Source organism: Phalangium opilio, unplaced genomic scaffold (genome assembly GCF_054372755.1).
Source record: "Phalangium opilio isolate 3A_F unplaced genomic scaffold, DU_Popi_V2 ptg001170l_1, whole genome shotgun sequence".
In the NCBI taxonomy this organism is placed as follows: domain Eukaryota; kingdom Metazoa; phylum Arthropoda; class Arachnida; order Opiliones; family Phalangiidae; genus Phalangium; species Phalangium opilio.
The window spans coordinates 8,469,188-8,486,579 of record NW_028324255.1 but is presented as its reverse complement, the minus strand read 5'-3'; the positions used below and the strand labels follow the sequence as shown (position 1 = coordinate 8,486,579).

The following is a 17,392-nucleotide window of genomic DNA, read 5'->3' as shown; positions in this document are numbered from 1 at the left end:
CTCGATTATTATAACAAGGAAAGGCCACTATTATTTTCCTTAAGTGCCAGAACAACCAAGGGTTACGTTTGAAACTTCAGCCATATTTTAATATAATACCACGTTATTTTTATCTGTCCCTACCCCGATTGATAAAAAATATATTTTTAATAAGGCCGATCCGATGTTATTAATCTGAATCGTATACTAATACTTAACATTGTTGTCAATAGTTTCTTTCGATTTCTTGCCTAGGCCGACTCTCGAGTCGCTACTGGCCGCGTCCATTTAACATTTTATTTAGTAAATTCCGGTTATTAGGTGGCGCGCTAAACCATACCCCACTCGATCACGCGCGTCACGACGCAAGCTGCTCTCGCTATAGCTATAGCGCAGAAGCGCAGCGTCTGGGAGCGCGGATCGAGTGGGCTATGGCTAAACCGACTTAAACTAGGCCTCTCCCAGAAAAAAAAAAGATAACTCTGACTTCATGGAAGCGGATTAGACTGACTCGAACGTTCTCTCTTTACAAGAATGAGATCTTGACGTCATTTTATCTTTATCCATACTTTAGAATTATCCACAGAACTTACCTGTTAAATCGTATTTTATTCACAACCTCGTTTATAAAATAAATAATCGGTTATCAACCAATTTGCGGATAATGCATAGAAAACGAAGAGCTCTATTTGCGATTCATGTACAAGAAGAGTGCCCAGCTTTAAAGTGCAGACGTAGTAAGACGTACTCGTGTGTTTTCATACCAGGGCTGCCTTATTCCTCCCAAAACACGGAAAGCAGTCACATCTGGGGTCATAATATTCGAAGAAAGAGTTGAAAATGTTATATTTTATTAAAAATGTTGTTTATTTAAGAAAATATTTTGTATTGCTTAAGTGGAGAAATCCCCATTACACCGCTTATCGACACTACACTGTTAAAAAAAAGGGGTCATTCGATACCTATAGAGGTATTTGATCGTGCATCTGTGGGAGAACCAATAGAGGTTTTTATAAATACTCTTTCTAGACTGTACTGGAAAATACCTTAATTTAAAGGTATTTCCATGATATATAAGGAATGAGAAAGTACCTTTACAAGTATTTTTCCCTGCTCAGAAGGGCATTTTTGGGTGCTAAGAATGGTATTTTTGGGTGCTAAGAATGGTATTTTTGGGTGCTAAGAATGGTATTTTTGGGTGCTAAGAATGGTATTTTTGGGTGCTAAGAATGGTATTTTTGGGTGCTAAGAATCTTATTTTTGGGTGCTAAGAATGGTATTTTTGGGTGCTAAGAATGGTATTTTTGGGTGCTAAGAATGGTATTTTTGGGTGCTAAGAATGGTATTTTTGGGTGCTAAGAATGGTATTTTTGGGTGCTAAGAAAGGTATTTTTGGGTGCTAAGAATGGTATTTTTGGGTGCTAAGAATGGTATTTTTGGGTGCTAAGAATGGTATTTTTGGGTGCTAAGAAAGGTATTTTTGGGTGCTAAGAATGGTATTTTTGGGTGCTAAGAACGGCATTTTTGGGTGCTAAGAACGGCATTTTCGGGTGCTAAGAACGGCATTTTCGGGTGCTAAGAATGGCATTTTTCGGAGCTAAAAACGGCATTTTTCGGTACTAAGAACGGCATTTTTCGGTACTAAGAATGGCATTTTTCGGTACTAAGAATGGCATTTTTCGGTACTAAGAATGGCATTTTTCGGTACTAAGAATGGCATTTTTCGGTACTAAGAATGGCATTTTTCGGTACTAAGAATGGCATTTTTCGGTACTAAAAATGGTATTTGTCGGTACTAAAAATGGTATTTGTCGGTATTAAAAATGGTATTTGTCGGTACTAAAAATGGTATTTGTCGGTACTAAAAATAGTTTTATTTGGTACAAAAAATTGTTTCATTTGGTACTACAAATGGTTTTATTTGCTACTCAAAATGGTACAATATTCATGTAAACTAACCAATGAAATGCGATTTTTGACTGTATTGTTCAGGCACTTAATCGATTGATGGCATTTTTAATTGGCACTGATATATTTTTCAAATTAGGCTCCACTTGTAGAATAGCCTTTTGGACGAATTCTAATGTCTTCGTAAGTTTTTTCGGGTACTCTATGCCAAAAACGTAGTATGACACAAATAAGGAAACAAATCCTTTTGTTATATTCGAAGACGAAAATATGGCGTTTTCCAACAGCATTTTCGTTGGTTTTTCTAAAAAATCCTCAGTTTCCAGAATTAAAATGGCATTTTTGTGTTCAGCACCCGGGTCCTAAAATTGAGTAGAATAGGGGTTATAATGGCGGTTTTCGGGAAAACAGAAAACCATGATGTCTAAACCCACTTCAAACTTTATCAGCATTTCAAAACTTTCCTTAAATACCAATGGCAATAGAATAATCGAAGCGTTGATTTGAAGCTCTAAATTAAATCCAAATATTATAAAGCTTGGAAAACATACTTCACCGTTCTATTCATACCATTATACTTTTCTTCACTTAAAAAATCCTTTTTGGCCAGTAACTGTTCGGTTATCTTTCGAGAAATAGATGTCCGCTTCGTGATGCTTAAGATTTTTGTAGCTAGAGGCATGATATACGATTTAATTTTCTTCTCGGGGTCTATATCACTGGCTGTCACTCTTCGAAACTCCCTGATAAGCTAATATACATTTACAGAATGAAACAATTAGATTCTTAGAATTTTAATACGATTCACATAATAAAGTTTAATTATTCGTAATTCACCTCGTCACCATTGATTAGATTGGGGAAAATTTCCAAAATTTCGGAGACATACTTGTCTTTCACTAAACTTTGTCTATGATGAAGAGTTCTCTTCATTTTTTCATTAAGCAAAACTTGATTTGGCTTGGTTTTTTAAACTCATCTTGGATAATTTTTATATGGGCTTGAATACTCAACTCATCTTCAAGGAAAGACTCCTGGAAAATTTCATCGTCAAACATGTAGAACAAATTACTTTTGTTTTAATATTTTCCCTTTAATATTTAGAAAAATGCCATCCTCAAAATGGGGTCTTTGAACTTACAGTCACTTTAATCCTCTGTACTTTCGTTATTGTGTCTTTTTTAGATTCAGGGCTGAGCTCCCTTTTTTTTGTTCTTTGAGTGACCATGTTTCTTTTTCTTTTCTTGTACGCAATCCAAATGAGTCAAAGGTTTTCGCTCTCTTTTAAATTTTGAAATTAAACTTCCAAGCCAAGTGTCCTTGAGAAAAGAGAGAAAATTAATGAAGACAACCCCCATCCAAGAGACTGATACCACATTAAATGGTATCTTTTCAAATCCTCATTAATTTAGATTACTGGTGAGCTTTGGCAGTTCATTTCAAGGCACATGCGAAGCATATGAGACCAAGTTGACAATTGATTAATATATCATTCGAACTTACATATTCAGTCCCAACTTTGGTTCTATCTACTAGAAATCGGTTGTCTCTAACTAAGCAGACACAACTCTTACGTATTCGTCATGTTGAGGATACCTAGGTTAAAAATGGAACAAATAGTATAGATTCGAAAGTTTCAGCCGAAAATAAAAGAGCTTTTAAAATATGCACCATGTCAATTTTGATAAAAATGTGCATATTTTGAATAAGCGTAAAGTGTAGTTGAATATAGCGTACATTGTATATCGACTCAAATCTTCATATAACAAATCTATTATTTTCGACTTGAATTGTGTTGCGAAAACGAAACTGTTTTTTGAATCAATCAATTGCTGAACAACAGCTGGTAAAGGTGGAACCCTATATCCTAGCGGCAGAGTGGCTATTGGTTTCAAATTCGAATCATCTGCTGTAGAAGAAAGCCGACTTTCTAAATCATAATCACTTGATTCACAATTCCCACTATGGTAGAGAAATTCGTCGAAATTAGGAATAATGAGTATAATTATTTTCAAACCTTAAGTGCATGAACTTTAATTTTATTACCTCATTGCTGGCAAATAACCAACTTCTAGAGAAGCGGTTTTCTCAACCGTACCAATAATATTTAATTCTGTACCATCTGGCGGGCTTTCTTCCTCATCGCTATCAATATCAACGTATTTGTTCCATTTGGCAGATAATACTTGTATAGCGGTAAAATCTTTTTTGAAAGCTTTCTTGATATTCACAGAGAGGTTTTCTATTGTGAAGGGGCTATGTAGATTTACTTCTTTTGTCCTTTGATGGTATGTGACACAGTAGCTACGTGACGCCTACTCGGGTGGTTTTATGATAATGTTTAGATTTCATACTTGTCAAATATAATAACTATTTAGAGTTTAAAATTATTCTTTGAAAATATTCGTAACTATTCTTAAACAATATTCGTAATTATTCTTTAACAATATTCGTAACTATTCTTAAACAATATTCGTAACTATTCTTAAACAATATTCGTAATTATTCTTTAACAATATTCGTAATTATTCTTTAACAATATTCGTAATTATTCTTTAACAATATTCGTAATTATTCTTTAACAATATTCGTAATTATTCTTTAACAATATTCGTATAAAATATGTTTTAATTTAACACATGAAAAAGGTTTTAAATTTGTATTTTATATATTCCTGAGCTCCAAAATGCTATTTGCAGAGACTATATCTTAAACTTACATATAGTTTTGAATCTATGCTGTAAGCATTGTAAGCTGAGTAATCTATTTCCTGCCCAGGATGAATAACACCCCACTTTTTAGAATCACTGACATTAAAGGAGTGCAAATGAGGTGAGAATTCTCTGGCCAAAAATATTTTGCCACAAATAAACCATTCATTGGATATTTTTAAAAGGTGCGAAACTTTAAGAAATACAGGAATATTTTCGCCATGCACTAAATCTATTGTTATAAACGTACCAGGCTTATAGCATACCGATTTAATTTTTATTTCCTTGGCTTTCCAAACCGTTTCTGTCCCGTCGTTTAAAGTAATATAGTTTAAATCTTTAATTTTTCCTTTCAACTCATACGGGAGATTCTTAAACAAAATAACTTGGAGGTTTTTCTCTTGATTATCGTTATCTAAGCCTATACCTAAACTAAAATCATAACATTGAGCGTACTGATGACGAACAGCTAGTGTTTTAGAAATGTTCGTAAAATTGCGTCCTCTCTCCGCCATCGTTTTTATGTTCTGGTGTTTGGCTTCAAATCTTATGCACGAAAGTCTGCGAATGGGTCCGAACAAGTAAATTAATCTAGGATAGTGAATCATATAATGAACTTTGGGAGTAAATTTTTCTGGGGCCAGTTGTTTAAGTTTTTGGTAAAAATTCTCTATTAAATCGGCAGCATAGGATAACCAGGATTTATGTATAACTGGGGCAACAACGATGTCAACAATTTCTCTCAAGTTTAAATATAGCTTCCAGTGCGCATGGTTTTCTGGTACTAATGCCCCAAACATCAACGGAAACATGTAAAATAAGCAACATTTCTGAGATGCCGAACCGATTAAATGGCCATCTTTTAATATCATGTTTTTTGTAAAAGTACCAGATTTGCTGGTTGAATCTAAAGAACCGTAGTTAAAATTTTCCAAAATATGATTCGTTTTATCCAAGCTAAGAACGTCTGCCGTGATTAAGCCAGCCAATACAACTTTTATCACCAGAGGTATGACTCCTTCATAAAGGTCGTGCATGACATCGGGAGGGAAGCTTTCCGTAACGCGAAAACCAGGAATTTTGAGAAAGGGAGATTTTCCCTTGACACCATAAATCGTAGAATTGTCACTATTTGCTAAAACTGCCTCAATATGGTACAAATGACCTTCTTCATTTCTAATTGAATATTCAGATTCACAAAATTGTTCTGCTATATTGTTTTTAGTGGCCATGCAATGGCGACATATTCTTCCACGTGAAAAACTTTGATTAAATCCTGCCAATAAATGCGATGACAAATTATCACCTGAAACAGACGCTAAAGCTCCTTTAACGATCGAATTTTGTTCTTTTACATATATACCCTCAGTTTGAAGAGTAATTAAATCACGTATTAGAGGTTCCAAAATGGCTTCATACCCGTAAAGCTCCACTAGCTTATACCTCACTATAATTGCCAGATAAATATTGCTAATTTTACTTCGATATCTTGGGGAAACGTTTCCAATAAAAAAATAGAAAACACTAATTTTATGTTTTCCCCGCTTAGATCCTAGGGGATTTGCCAATTCCAACTCGTCAGTGTACAAATGTACTCTTAAAGCTGTGTTGTCTATCGCAAAAAGATGATGATTTTTAAAAATATCTCCATCATGGTAATCAGAAAGCCTCTCTGTCCCAAAAGACGTTTCCCGGTATGATTTTATCTCATCCCACACGTCATTAAATGACAGCATTCTGCTAAGCAATGTCAAAATACTAACATACTGAAAGCTATCTTTATATACTTTTCCAAATCGTTCTCTTACACCTAGATTATACTCAGTGGGAGGGATTAATTTGAGTTCTTGCATGCAAAAGGTATTGAGCCTGTAATCACTTCTAATTACATCCGTTAATGTTTCAATAGGAATACTGTTTGGCTCATAATTTGAAAACAGGTCTTTAACGTTTTCTAAAATCATCCCAACACCATTGGCGATATCTACGGCTACCGAACGAGGAAGCATATGCTTTTCTCGAAGTTTTAAAACCATGAGGGCCAAGTTTTTCCTCGTGTTAAATAAATAGTTTTCCCTATTAAATTCTGGAGCTCCTAAGTTTAGCGTCTCATCACTTTCCGCTAAACATTCATTTAAATTATTGTTTTCAGCTAAATGCTCAACATTAGCGCTTTCCCTAATTGGATTTTCTCTGATCTCGTTTTTATGTTTACGATGGGCATGGCTTTTAAATGTATTATAGTTGATAAATGTCTTTGCACAGCCTCCTAAACTGCAGGTAATTTTAAGATTACGTTCATGTAAGTGCAAATGTCTGTAATGAGCTAGAAGTTTGATGAAAGAAGCTCTCTTGGCGTGGCACACAAAGCATTGATACATTTTCAGTTCTGAACAATAACAGAACACTCTTTTAGAAATGTTTGTATAGACTTTAAAGATAGAGTCAAAATAATAGTGTAGGCCTATTGAATAATAACCGAGTTGAGTTTATAATTACCATATCAAAATATAGTGGCTGAATATTAGTTCTCTTTTAAACCACAAAACTGCAAAATATCGTCAAGTGAGAAATCTCGTTGATAATTTCAAAAGCAAGAAAACCCCAATGCTCTCTTCTGCAAGGTAAATTATATTAGACGTTACTTAAGACAGCCTAACTGATCAGTATAAATTTTATATATAATTATGTAACCATTTATTTGTATTTTCACACAAAACACAAAAACTTCCCTAGGCTAACTAACTGCCTTTACTATAGTGTTTCTGTCGGAGTAGACTAGGGGGAGGGGAAGGATATGCGCTTCGTACCCCTCTCGCCTCTAAAGTAGAATAACCCGGGGGAGGGGGAATTTCCGTTAAAAAAGGTGGGGTAAAAATTTTCCACATTTTATTCTTTGAAACCAAAGAACATGAAAGCAAGGAATGTAAAGAACAAAAGTCCTCAACTTGGCCATTCCGGAGTTTTTCTTATACAGCAGAACGCAGGGGGAAGAAAGTTTTGAAGCGTTTTAACCCTTAACCCTTTTGAATATAATAGGCCTTAAAAAATGGTTAATAGCAAAAAAATACGCGTAGTTTTTTAAAGATATGGTTGTGGCCTAACAGTTTCGAAATATATCTCGTAAACATGTTTACACTAGACACTTTAAACCGTTTTTAAACGAGAAAATGCAATTATTTTTTCAGAAAAGGGTTTAGGGCCTAAACCATATCTGAACGCTTCAAAACCGTTTCAAAGCGTTTGGCTTATGAGACATACTTCGAACCTGTTTGGCCACAATTACATCTTTAAAAAGGTAGGCCTACTTAAACAGATATAAACTTTATTTGAGTTCAATAATGTAATCTTAGTGTTAATATCGAAATAATTTCAACAATAGTATCTCTAATTATCCAACCCAGATGTTCAAATAAAAACAACAATATTGCTTACCTTTCTAAACTGGGCGACTGGTTTGAAATACTTCCGCAACTTCGATAAAATAATGCCGTACTAGGCCTAGCTCTGGCACGAGGAGCGTCACGCGAGGCTCTTTTCCTATTCTACCGCAATGAAACACACGTGAACCGGTCGAACTCTTGCGCCCCTCGTCAAAGCGATAAATAAAAAGTCCGAAAAGAGAACGTAAATGGCGACTTTAACCCTCTTAACAACGTGGGAGACCTGCTTTACTGCTAGTGCTACGCCTACCGGTCCAGGCCACTTCGGCAACGAGGGAGATCCCCTTTAGCTCAAGCCCCCCCGGCGAGGCGGGAGAGCGTGAACTTTATACAGGGTTACTAAAGTTAAAAAAATATAACAAGGGGGCGGGAATTTTTTTTCTGTTCAAGCCATGGTCCTTAAAATTTTCCGTGGGTTTAAATAAATATTATAGAGTAATATTGGTGGAGAGGGGTATAAGACTTAATTTTGCTTTTGGGGAGCAATTTTTTTTATAAGAGATACTGCTGGGGGAGATGAGACTGGTGTAGGGGATAGATAGAAGTGACGTTCCATTGTATAGGAATGAAATCGCTATTCTTTACTAGTTATGCTTTAAAACATTTAAAGCAATAATGATTTAAGTGAATTTAAGATAATGTAAATTATTATTTTGAAAGAATAAGAGCCTTCGGAATGACGGGCTTATCCTAACTTCCTTGTACTCTATCATATTATGGATTATTATTCACTAATATAGCTTTGACCTGCCACAGGGCCAAAATGATTACGAGTAATTCGTAATCGGTGTACAAGATTTATCTGAGTGATTAACTAATCGCAAATATACCATTTTAAAAAGGAGTAACCCTCTAATAACCCTCATTTCAAACATTCCCGACATTTCTGTATATCTTGCATTGTTAGAATGATTACTTACCTCTCTTATAAGGTACTACTCAGAAAAGTATTTAATTATACCAATGTTTCTGAAGAACCTTTTTCGTGATTTTGTAGATATTTCTACCAGCAAAACTTCCCGAAAAGGTATTACTTTATACCAAAGTTTCCGAAAAACCTCTTTGAGATGTTTTCAGTACCAAGGTCATAAGGGAACATCAGTTATACCTTAATGGGTACTAAGAAATACCAAAGGGAATTGCGGAATACCTTTGCAGTACCTTTATTTTTAACAGTGTAAGTTTCGATAATTAACAGGTGTGCAGACTGCCGGGGTCATAATATTCGAAGGAAGGGTTGAAAATGTTGCGCATTAAAGAGATTGCTTTGCATTTGCTAAATTGGATAAATCCCCATTACACCGATTTAGCGACACTAAGTTCCGATAATTTTTCAGTTCTTTGTGACTATAAGGTGTGCAGAATGCCGGGGTCATAAGAGTTAAAAATGTTAAATTTTCTTAAAAATGTTGTGCATTAAAGAGATTTTTTTATTTCCAAAGTGGTTAAATCCCCGTTACACCGCTTTAGCGATCATAATTACCGACAAGTTGTCAGTACTATGTGACTAACAGGTGTGCAGACTGCCAGGGTTATAATATTCGAAGGAAGGGTAAAATATGTTAAAATTTCATTAAAACTTTGTGTATTAAAGGATTTTTTGCATTGCTAAAGTGGTCAAATGCCCGTTACACCGCTTTAGCGACACTGATAATTCATCAGTTCTTTATGACTAACAGGTGTGCAGTCTGCCAGGGCTAGTAAAATGGCGACTTCCAAGCTCTACCAAGACTATGATACCAACGGCAGCACCGTTCGTGGCCGAGTTGAGCATTAGAGATCTTAATAGCACACCCCACATTTTCCCCCTTTTCCACAAGAACTCGGCATACTGATTTCCACACCTTCTATAAGTACTCAGAGCTTTCACGCGTTTATGCGATTAAAAGAATTACATTCGCTTTTTACACTAAAGTAAAATTAACTGTGCTGTTACTCTTTTTCAGACGAAATTTTATGCAGAGAAGCCATTGAAAGGCCGTTTCATTGTTGGTCACGTGGCAACGTTTTTTCTTGCGTTAATTAATAAATTCCAACTTAAGTAATTAGTGCTCAAAACCTGTACCTAATCCAATCTGTTTAATCTGGCTAGAAAAAAATTACCATTAATTAAATTTTTAAGGTATTCTATAAGTTACCTGGAAAAAGAGAACTTTCAAGGAGAGGCAATAAACGATCACAATGGGACGGGACTTATTGGACACTTACTTAGAAACGTATGATTTCCAGTTGGTGTAGGCAATTTTCTCGATTAACTACATCGTTTATTTCAGGAAAGCGATTTGGCGCTGATGCCAATACCGGTTTTACACAAAACACACTTGCACTTGAAATTTACCAGCACAATATGGGTCACTAATTGGAGGATGATTTCGGGCATTCCGGAAACTCAACCCGCTAGTATTTTTCAAGCTTTACAATCATTTGACTTTGAAGTCTGGCTAGCTCTTTTAGTGACCTTAGCCGTCTTCCCGGCTGCTTGGAACCTTGCCAGTAGAATCACAACCTATTCGCAATCGAACCGCGGATATTTTCATAAGGTTTTCGCCGCTTATTCAACTTTGGTTTTGCAAGGTATTACCTATAGTTCTTTTAAGGGGAACATTGGTTTAACCATAAGAAAATAATATATAGCTCCTATTATTTTCTTATGGTTTAACCAAAATCTGAATTATGTACTAAGAGCGTTGGGTCCTAGCTTTAGTCTCTGGGCCATACATCATTAAGAAACTTCGTCTGCTTATATTTTAACTCCACCCACAAACTTTGTCTATAGCGACTTATAGTGGTAAAAATGTCATTCTTATCTCTATTTTGTCGGGAATTGCGCCAGTGTTTAAAAAGCAAAGCGGACAACAATACCTCTAACTCCGGATTTGGTGGAATTAATTAAGTTTTAAAGTTGAGAATATAATTAATTGATGTTTCTTTAAATAGTAGTTTCTTTAAGTATGTGGCTTTTCATGCTATATACTAAAATTATTATTTTAATGCAATTATAACTTATTATTTACTTGCCTTACATGGTATCAGAAGTGAGATGAGACTAGAAGTACTGAGCTAACCAAATTCTTCACTCGGCGAAAGTGAATATTCTTGATAACACACCAACGGTTGGCGCTCTAGTGGCGGTTTCAGAATTTCCCCTCCAAAACGTGAGGCGCTCGCGGTGGTAGACGGCCGAACTAGATTCAAGCACCCGCGTCCGTGTTTCGCCGCTTTAGGTTGAGGGGAAGGGGGTAAGAAACTTTTTTTGGAACTCAACCAATTTTTTTCTCTCTAGCGTAGGCGCGATTGAAGCGGCGTAAAATCCTCAAATTTGTTCACTAATGCCAGGATCTATTACCAATGCTAGAGCCCTTCACTTCTAGTCTCATCTCACTTCTGATGGTATTCATCTTTAAAGCCCAAAATATAAGAGAATATGGCCGATAGATGGCGAGTTCGAGTTTTGAAATTACAAGCCACTCCCATCAAAACATTAAAAGTAGTCGACGACGGGTAGGGAATTTGCTAAATTAAACGTTATAATTACATTAATCCGTTTTTGCTTTAAATTACCCGTTTTCGTGTGCAGCGTCTAAAATAATAGTGTTTCACGAACCAAACTTTTCTAAATCATTGATAAACTCCCAGTATTTGAAATATTTTTTATGAATTACGGGGTATACGTTTTAGGATTTCTAAGATAAGCACCTCTTGAATATTTCACGATCGAGTGATATTTTGGTGTCTATATCGGGTTTCTTTTATAACAATATATGAGACAAGTTGGGAAAGATTCCACGGTCTCGCCCTAGCTAGGCTTTTCATTGTTGTTATAGTGCGACATTTGAGTTATGAGAAATATCGGAAAAGGATTCGAGATTTAGGCGGACAAGGGTCAGTCGATAGGGAATTATTCGATAAGATTGCCAACATTACCTCAATCTTTGACATCCATCATCTTCGCTTTCAGAAGTGCGCCACACACCCGAAAGTGCTCGTTTACTAAAGTTGCGATTCAGAATATTGAATACTTTTTATTTCACTGTTTACTACCAAGGCTGTTTTAAGCCAATATTTTATTTAAATTGCATTTCTACGCTAAAAATAATTTCATATGGCTTTTAGCTCAAGATTTTTCGATTGGATTGGCACAAAGGATATTATACATGTCTTGGTTATTGGCCTCATTTTGGTTGACTGCTGCTTTTATGGGAGTATTTTTGTCCAAACTAACCATGCCTGATCCCCCTGAACGTCTGGAATACTTAACGGATACACTTAAATACAAGAAATTTGAAATTTTCGTCGTAAAAGACACCAGAGTTCAAAAATTCATAGAGGTTTGTCTAATAGATACATTTTAACAGAGATTATGAAGAGAATGTAGATGAATCTGAAGGTAAAATGGTATCACGCGAGGTATATGTCCGTACTCAAGTTGAACACAGAATTTTTTTTTTTAAAGTACCTAAAATTTTAAAATGAATTGAAATTAGTGAGACCGAAATTTACTTGAAAATTAATTAAAAAAACAAATAAGATATTTACAGAATTCAAAAAAAATAACACACGTTACGGTTTCCCACCTTTGTGGTTGTCACATTATAGAACGTGGCAGACTATGGATATCGAGTTCTCGCCCAATCACGAGCTGTTTTATCTATACTATTTTCTCAAGTTAGGACTTAGGAGACCAAAGTGAACCACTCCGAGTCGAGAGACAATCAAGACGTTTTTTCAAAAATAATTAAATAAATATAATTGATATCAATTATTTTAATCGTCATTAATTTACCTTAATTCTAGTTAAATCGTTTTAAGAAACTTTATTCCTAAAATCATTTTAAACATATCTATTGTTGACGTTTGAAATCAAGCGTATGCCTCTGTATCAATTATGGAAAACTTAGGGTATATATGGCAATTGATTCACCGTAAACGAAAAGAAACCCCGTAGTTGCGTGAACCTTTGGTGGAAGCCTTGCCGTTGGGATGCTAGACGTTTCTCGTAACCCTAGCTGATCGCCGCGTAATACTACCGATGGGAGTAGAAGACAAAAATTGCTTCCTGCGAACACGTTTGCTCCGATTTGAAAACTGCGAACGCGGATACAGACGCACTCACAGACGCGTCCAGTGTAATATCTCTCCGTGTCGTAATCGTCACTCGGAGAGATAAATATTAAAAAAAATTCTTTAGCGAGTGAAAGTCGGTCCACTCGGTCAAAGTTTTCGAAGTTTAAAAAACCTTATCTCGATGCCATTATTAATCTTGCTTGATATTTAACTATAGCCAAGAACTAATTCAGGATACTATAAGAACGTTGGAACAAGGCAATGCTGGCGTCATACTTTGGGTATATGGAAAATGGAATCGCCTAGGTCTAGGAGTGTTGGTGTCGGTGTCAAGAACAAAACGGTTAAAATAGATAATGATGAACTGATATATTTTAAAAGATTGGACAATAATGAAGTTATAAATAACCTAGATTATTCTATTAGAGAGCCAGATATATCTGGGGCAAAGTCAGTACAACGGATTTCCCAAACTTTGGCGTATAACGCCAGGGGTTAAGACCAGAGAAGTTGAATGTTATGTGATACTAGCCACTTTAATTGATTCATAACCGACCGATGGCGCTAAAAACGGATTTTAAGGCGTTACCTCGAACGAAGGCGCTAACGGTTTTCGAAAGAAGTGATACCAGGGACAATGTTACCCTTCCACATTCTTATGGTATCCTGAATTCGGTCTTGATAAAGCCTCAGAATAGATCTACTTTCATTGGATAAGGAAGTAGACACGGTTATAACCGTTACATATCTTAATCAAATTGGAGATCTTATTGTTTCTCAATATTAGGCCTCCGAGGACTCAGAAATGCGAAAAGTTTGGAAGCGTATCTTGGATTCAAACAGCATTATTTCGATCGATTTGACTAAAATCACGATGACAATCATGGAGATTGGCAACCCAGACTTTCGTGCGATGAAAGCAATACTTCTAATGGATCATGCATTCCTACAAGGATTGGCCTATTATGGAGTTGACTTAATTTACCCCAACCGCTTCTATATGCCCGACCACATAGCGTTCTCCGAACTGTGTGCTTTCGCATTCAGAAAGGGAATGGACAAAGTCCTCGCTGATAAAATATTACAGATGTAAGTTCAAGGAAAAGCAGTAGCGTTGCTAGGGTTTGAAATTTTGAGGGGGGGGGGTAAATCTGGGCAAACTATTTGAAAGTTATTATAAGAACTATATATAAAAAATTGCATAATGGGCTTATTGGCAAATGTGTTGACCTTTAAAACTATCCATAAATTTGTGTCAACGTGAAATTATTCGTATTTTAAACCTTTCAATGATAAAGACTACGGAACCGAATTCTAGGTCTTCCCGTTCAGACGACGAATCTTGTTTATGTTCGGGTTCAGCGCGCATAGTGGCGGAAATCGCGGCGCAAGCAGATCATAAAAATTTTAATAATCAAATGTAGATGGTCTGAGAGCATTCTGAATCCTCTACACTCTAAGCATTAGGATATCAAGGATTGCATGATCGCATTTCAATTAATTATAAAATTTATCTGACTATAAAAATAGTGTTGATTGTGTGAGTGGCCAATTTTCTTCATTATAATGGAAGAAAATACACACTTGGCAATAGTACTAAAAGTATACATTAACACAGATTTTCATTTCTCATGTGTTTCAGGGCTATGTTTTTCTTCGAATCAGGAACCCAGCGTCACGACTTCGACTTGGAGATTTGGAAAGGTACTCCAGTATTATACCACATCCCATCAGTGATTGACGAGACATCTTTGGATATGCGCAGCCTTTTTTTCCCCTTGGTTATCCTCGCCATTGGAATTCTTTCTGGGCTTATATTACAACTCTTCGAGAATATAAGGCAGTTCTTTTAAGGTATAATGTTAGTTATGTTACCTGAACTTTTCCTTTAATTTAATGTAAAAACCGCATTATATACTGTTAACTTCACTTATCTATTAAAAAAAGCTAGCATGCGAACCACTGTTAGCTCAATCATGTCCTGAAAAGTTTAATGCAAAATTTAAATAGATAATTATGAATTGTTTTTGCTATTTCACCGATAAAACGTTGGCAAATATTTCTAAAGATAAAATATTTCAGTTCAACTTATATTTAAATGTTGTGTAATATTATCCCTTTCTATATTGGCGGACTTAGTAGCATTTGCAACTTTGTCTCATTCAAGTTGTAGACTAGACTGAATTTTACCGTCTTTAGTTATAAAGCAATCGATAACTTATCGACTAGCTAAACCCTTTCGCTATGTTATCACTCTCATGAAAATTAAAAACGGTGAAATTTTAACTTAAGCACCTTTTTCTTATTAGCACGAAAGGAATTCGCGAGACATCCGTTACTTTTCGTTCAAGGGCTGATGACACCTAAGACTAATCACGTTTTTAGACATCGCGCACTCATGGAACGTACGAGGTTGACACCAAACCTTTAGACTATAGTAATATCACTTAAAAAGTTAGAAAACTGTTCCAAAAAGTAACTTCGAATTGGACATACATTAAGCCTTTACTTGAACTTCGAGTTAGATTACATTGCTTTAGAAACTAAATTTAATTTGAACTACATTGTCTTTACAATTGATCTTGTATTTAGTACCTATTAAAGTCTATATTTCTTTGTTGAAATTCGTTTTTTTACAGCCTAGTGTAATTAACGTGCTTAAGCCTAATAGGGTAACATGGCTTAATGGCGCATATCTTTTTCATATCAACTTTAGAATAGAGTTAATCATCACTGTTGATTGCTCGTATTGAACCGTTGCGATTTTTGTCTTTTACTTCATTATTTATAACGCTTAAATATAAAACAATTGTAATTTGTAAAATGTTGCATACACAAGAAGTATAAGACTCGTAGATGTATTTTTTTGGTTTCCCAAAGTGTTTTCTTGAATCTCATTTTCAATTCAAGATAATGCAATACATATATATGGTGGTACAACATTGATTGGGTGAAGTATTTGAAGATATAAAATCGAAAATTATTTATATTACATTTCAATTGTTCATGTTTAGATTTTTCTAATTGAGGATTGATACACACAAAATGTTTTTTTCCACAATGACGGTCAATAAGCGCCGGATGAAAGGGGGCGAGGGGGCACTGGCCCCCGGCCGCAAGGCTTGTTGGGGGCGCATTGAGTTCAACTATTCCCCCCTAGCAACATTTGCTGTTCCCTTTTTTTCGGCTTAAGGGGGCGCATACTATTCGGCCCCCGGGTGCAAAATTGCTTAATCAGGCCCTGCGGTCAATTGTAACTGGTTCGCGCAGTTACAATCTTTTAATCATCAATTATTTCACTATCTTTTGGAATAATCTTTTTCGGTTTTCTACGACTGTTCTACGCGCTGCCCTACATCTTTCCACTTTTAACGAAAAAAGATCTGAAACGTAACCACTAAACAATACCATTAGTGTCGTGTACAAGTCACTTAGTTGTATATAGACGGCTGAATCTGTGAATGCATCCTTCATTCCTTGCATTTTAACTGGCCACATCATTTCTTCTTGCCACCAAAGAATACAACCACTTTCGCGCATGGAAATGATACTATTAGAAAATCAAATTTAAGAAATTTCAGTGGACAAATGGATGGATTATGGATAGAAGAAAGAGGCCAAAAGGAGACACGAGTTCAGCAAAGTGGAAGTAGCATTATGACATTTTGTTATTTGCATCACGGGCCACTAAACTAGTGTAGTGGCCCGAGTTTGCAACCAGGATTTATGAACTTCGAAAGCAAGATAATTTTTCGACCCCAGAGAGCCTATGGATATATTCCCATTGAACAGAAATCCTATTCGCTAGAATTCCCAATCGACAGAAATCTCATTAGGGCAAACTTTAGCAACAGGCAAAAATCCCATTAGGGCAAACTTTAGCAACAGGCAAAAATCCCATTAGGGCAAACTTTAGCAACAGGCACAAATCCCATTAGGGCAAACTTTAGCAACAGGCACAAATCCCATTAGGGCAAACTTTAGCAACAGGCACAAATCCCATTAGGGCAAACTTTAGCAACAGCACAAATCCCATTAGGGCAAACTTTAGCAACAGGCACAAATCCCATTAGGGCAAACTTTAGCAACAGGCACAAATCCCATTAGGGCAAACTTTAGCAACAGGCACAAATCCAATTAGGGCAAACTTTAGCAACAGGCACAAATCCCATTAGGGCAAACTTTAGCAACAGGCACAAATCCCATTAGGACAAACTTCAATAACAGATAGATATCCCATTAAGATGAAACATTCCAATCAACAGAAATTCATCTGGACGAAACATC

At 35.9% G+C, this 17,392-nt stretch overlaps 3 protein-coding genes across 3 annotated transcripts; 1 reads left to right on the top strand and 2 right to left on the bottom strand.

The window, feature by feature from the left end:
- Nucleotides 1-1,869: 1,869 nt before the first annotated feature.
- LOC149584718 (sterile alpha motif domain-containing protein 3-like) lies at nucleotides 1,870-3,164 on the bottom strand. Its single transcript, XM_089863413.1, has 5 exons — nucleotides 3,029-3,164; nucleotides 2,725-2,921; nucleotides 2,458-2,638; nucleotides 2,322-2,398; nucleotides 1,870-2,249 (listed from the first exon to the last, which is right to left on the bottom strand). Exons 2-5 carry the CDS (start codon nucleotides 2,818-2,820, stop codon nucleotides 1,968-1,970), a joined length of 636 nt encoding a protein of 211 aa, XP_089719539.1. The 5' UTR covers nucleotides 2,821-2,921; nucleotides 3,029-3,164; the 3' UTR covers nucleotides 1,870-1,967.
- Nucleotides 3,071-8,261, bottom strand: LOC149584717 (uncharacterized). The gene is made up of 7 exons (XM_089863412.1): nucleotides 8,034-8,261; nucleotides 7,098-7,215; nucleotides 4,865-6,987; nucleotides 3,934-4,202; nucleotides 3,625-3,849; nucleotides 3,391-3,483; nucleotides 3,071-3,206 (listed from the first exon to the last, which is right to left on the bottom strand). Exons 3-6 carry the CDS (start codon nucleotides 6,977-6,979, stop codon nucleotides 3,441-3,443), a joined length of 2,652 nt encoding a protein of 883 aa, XP_089719538.1. The 5' UTR covers nucleotides 6,980-6,987; nucleotides 7,098-7,215; nucleotides 8,034-8,261; the 3' UTR covers nucleotides 3,071-3,206; nucleotides 3,391-3,440.
- Nucleotides 8,262-12,071: 3,810 nt separating this feature from the next.
- LOC149584716 (uncharacterized) lies at nucleotides 12,072-15,284 on the top strand. The gene is made up of 3 exons (XM_089863690.1): nucleotides 12,072-12,369; nucleotides 13,893-14,194; nucleotides 14,748-15,284. The coding sequence occupies exons 1-3, from the start codon at nucleotides 12,196-12,198 to the stop codon at nucleotides 14,956-14,958; spliced, it is 687 nt and encodes a 228-aa protein (XP_089719816.1). The 5' UTR covers nucleotides 12,072-12,195; the 3' UTR covers nucleotides 14,959-15,284.
- The last annotated feature ends 2,108 nt before the right edge of the window (nucleotides 15,285-17,392 follow it).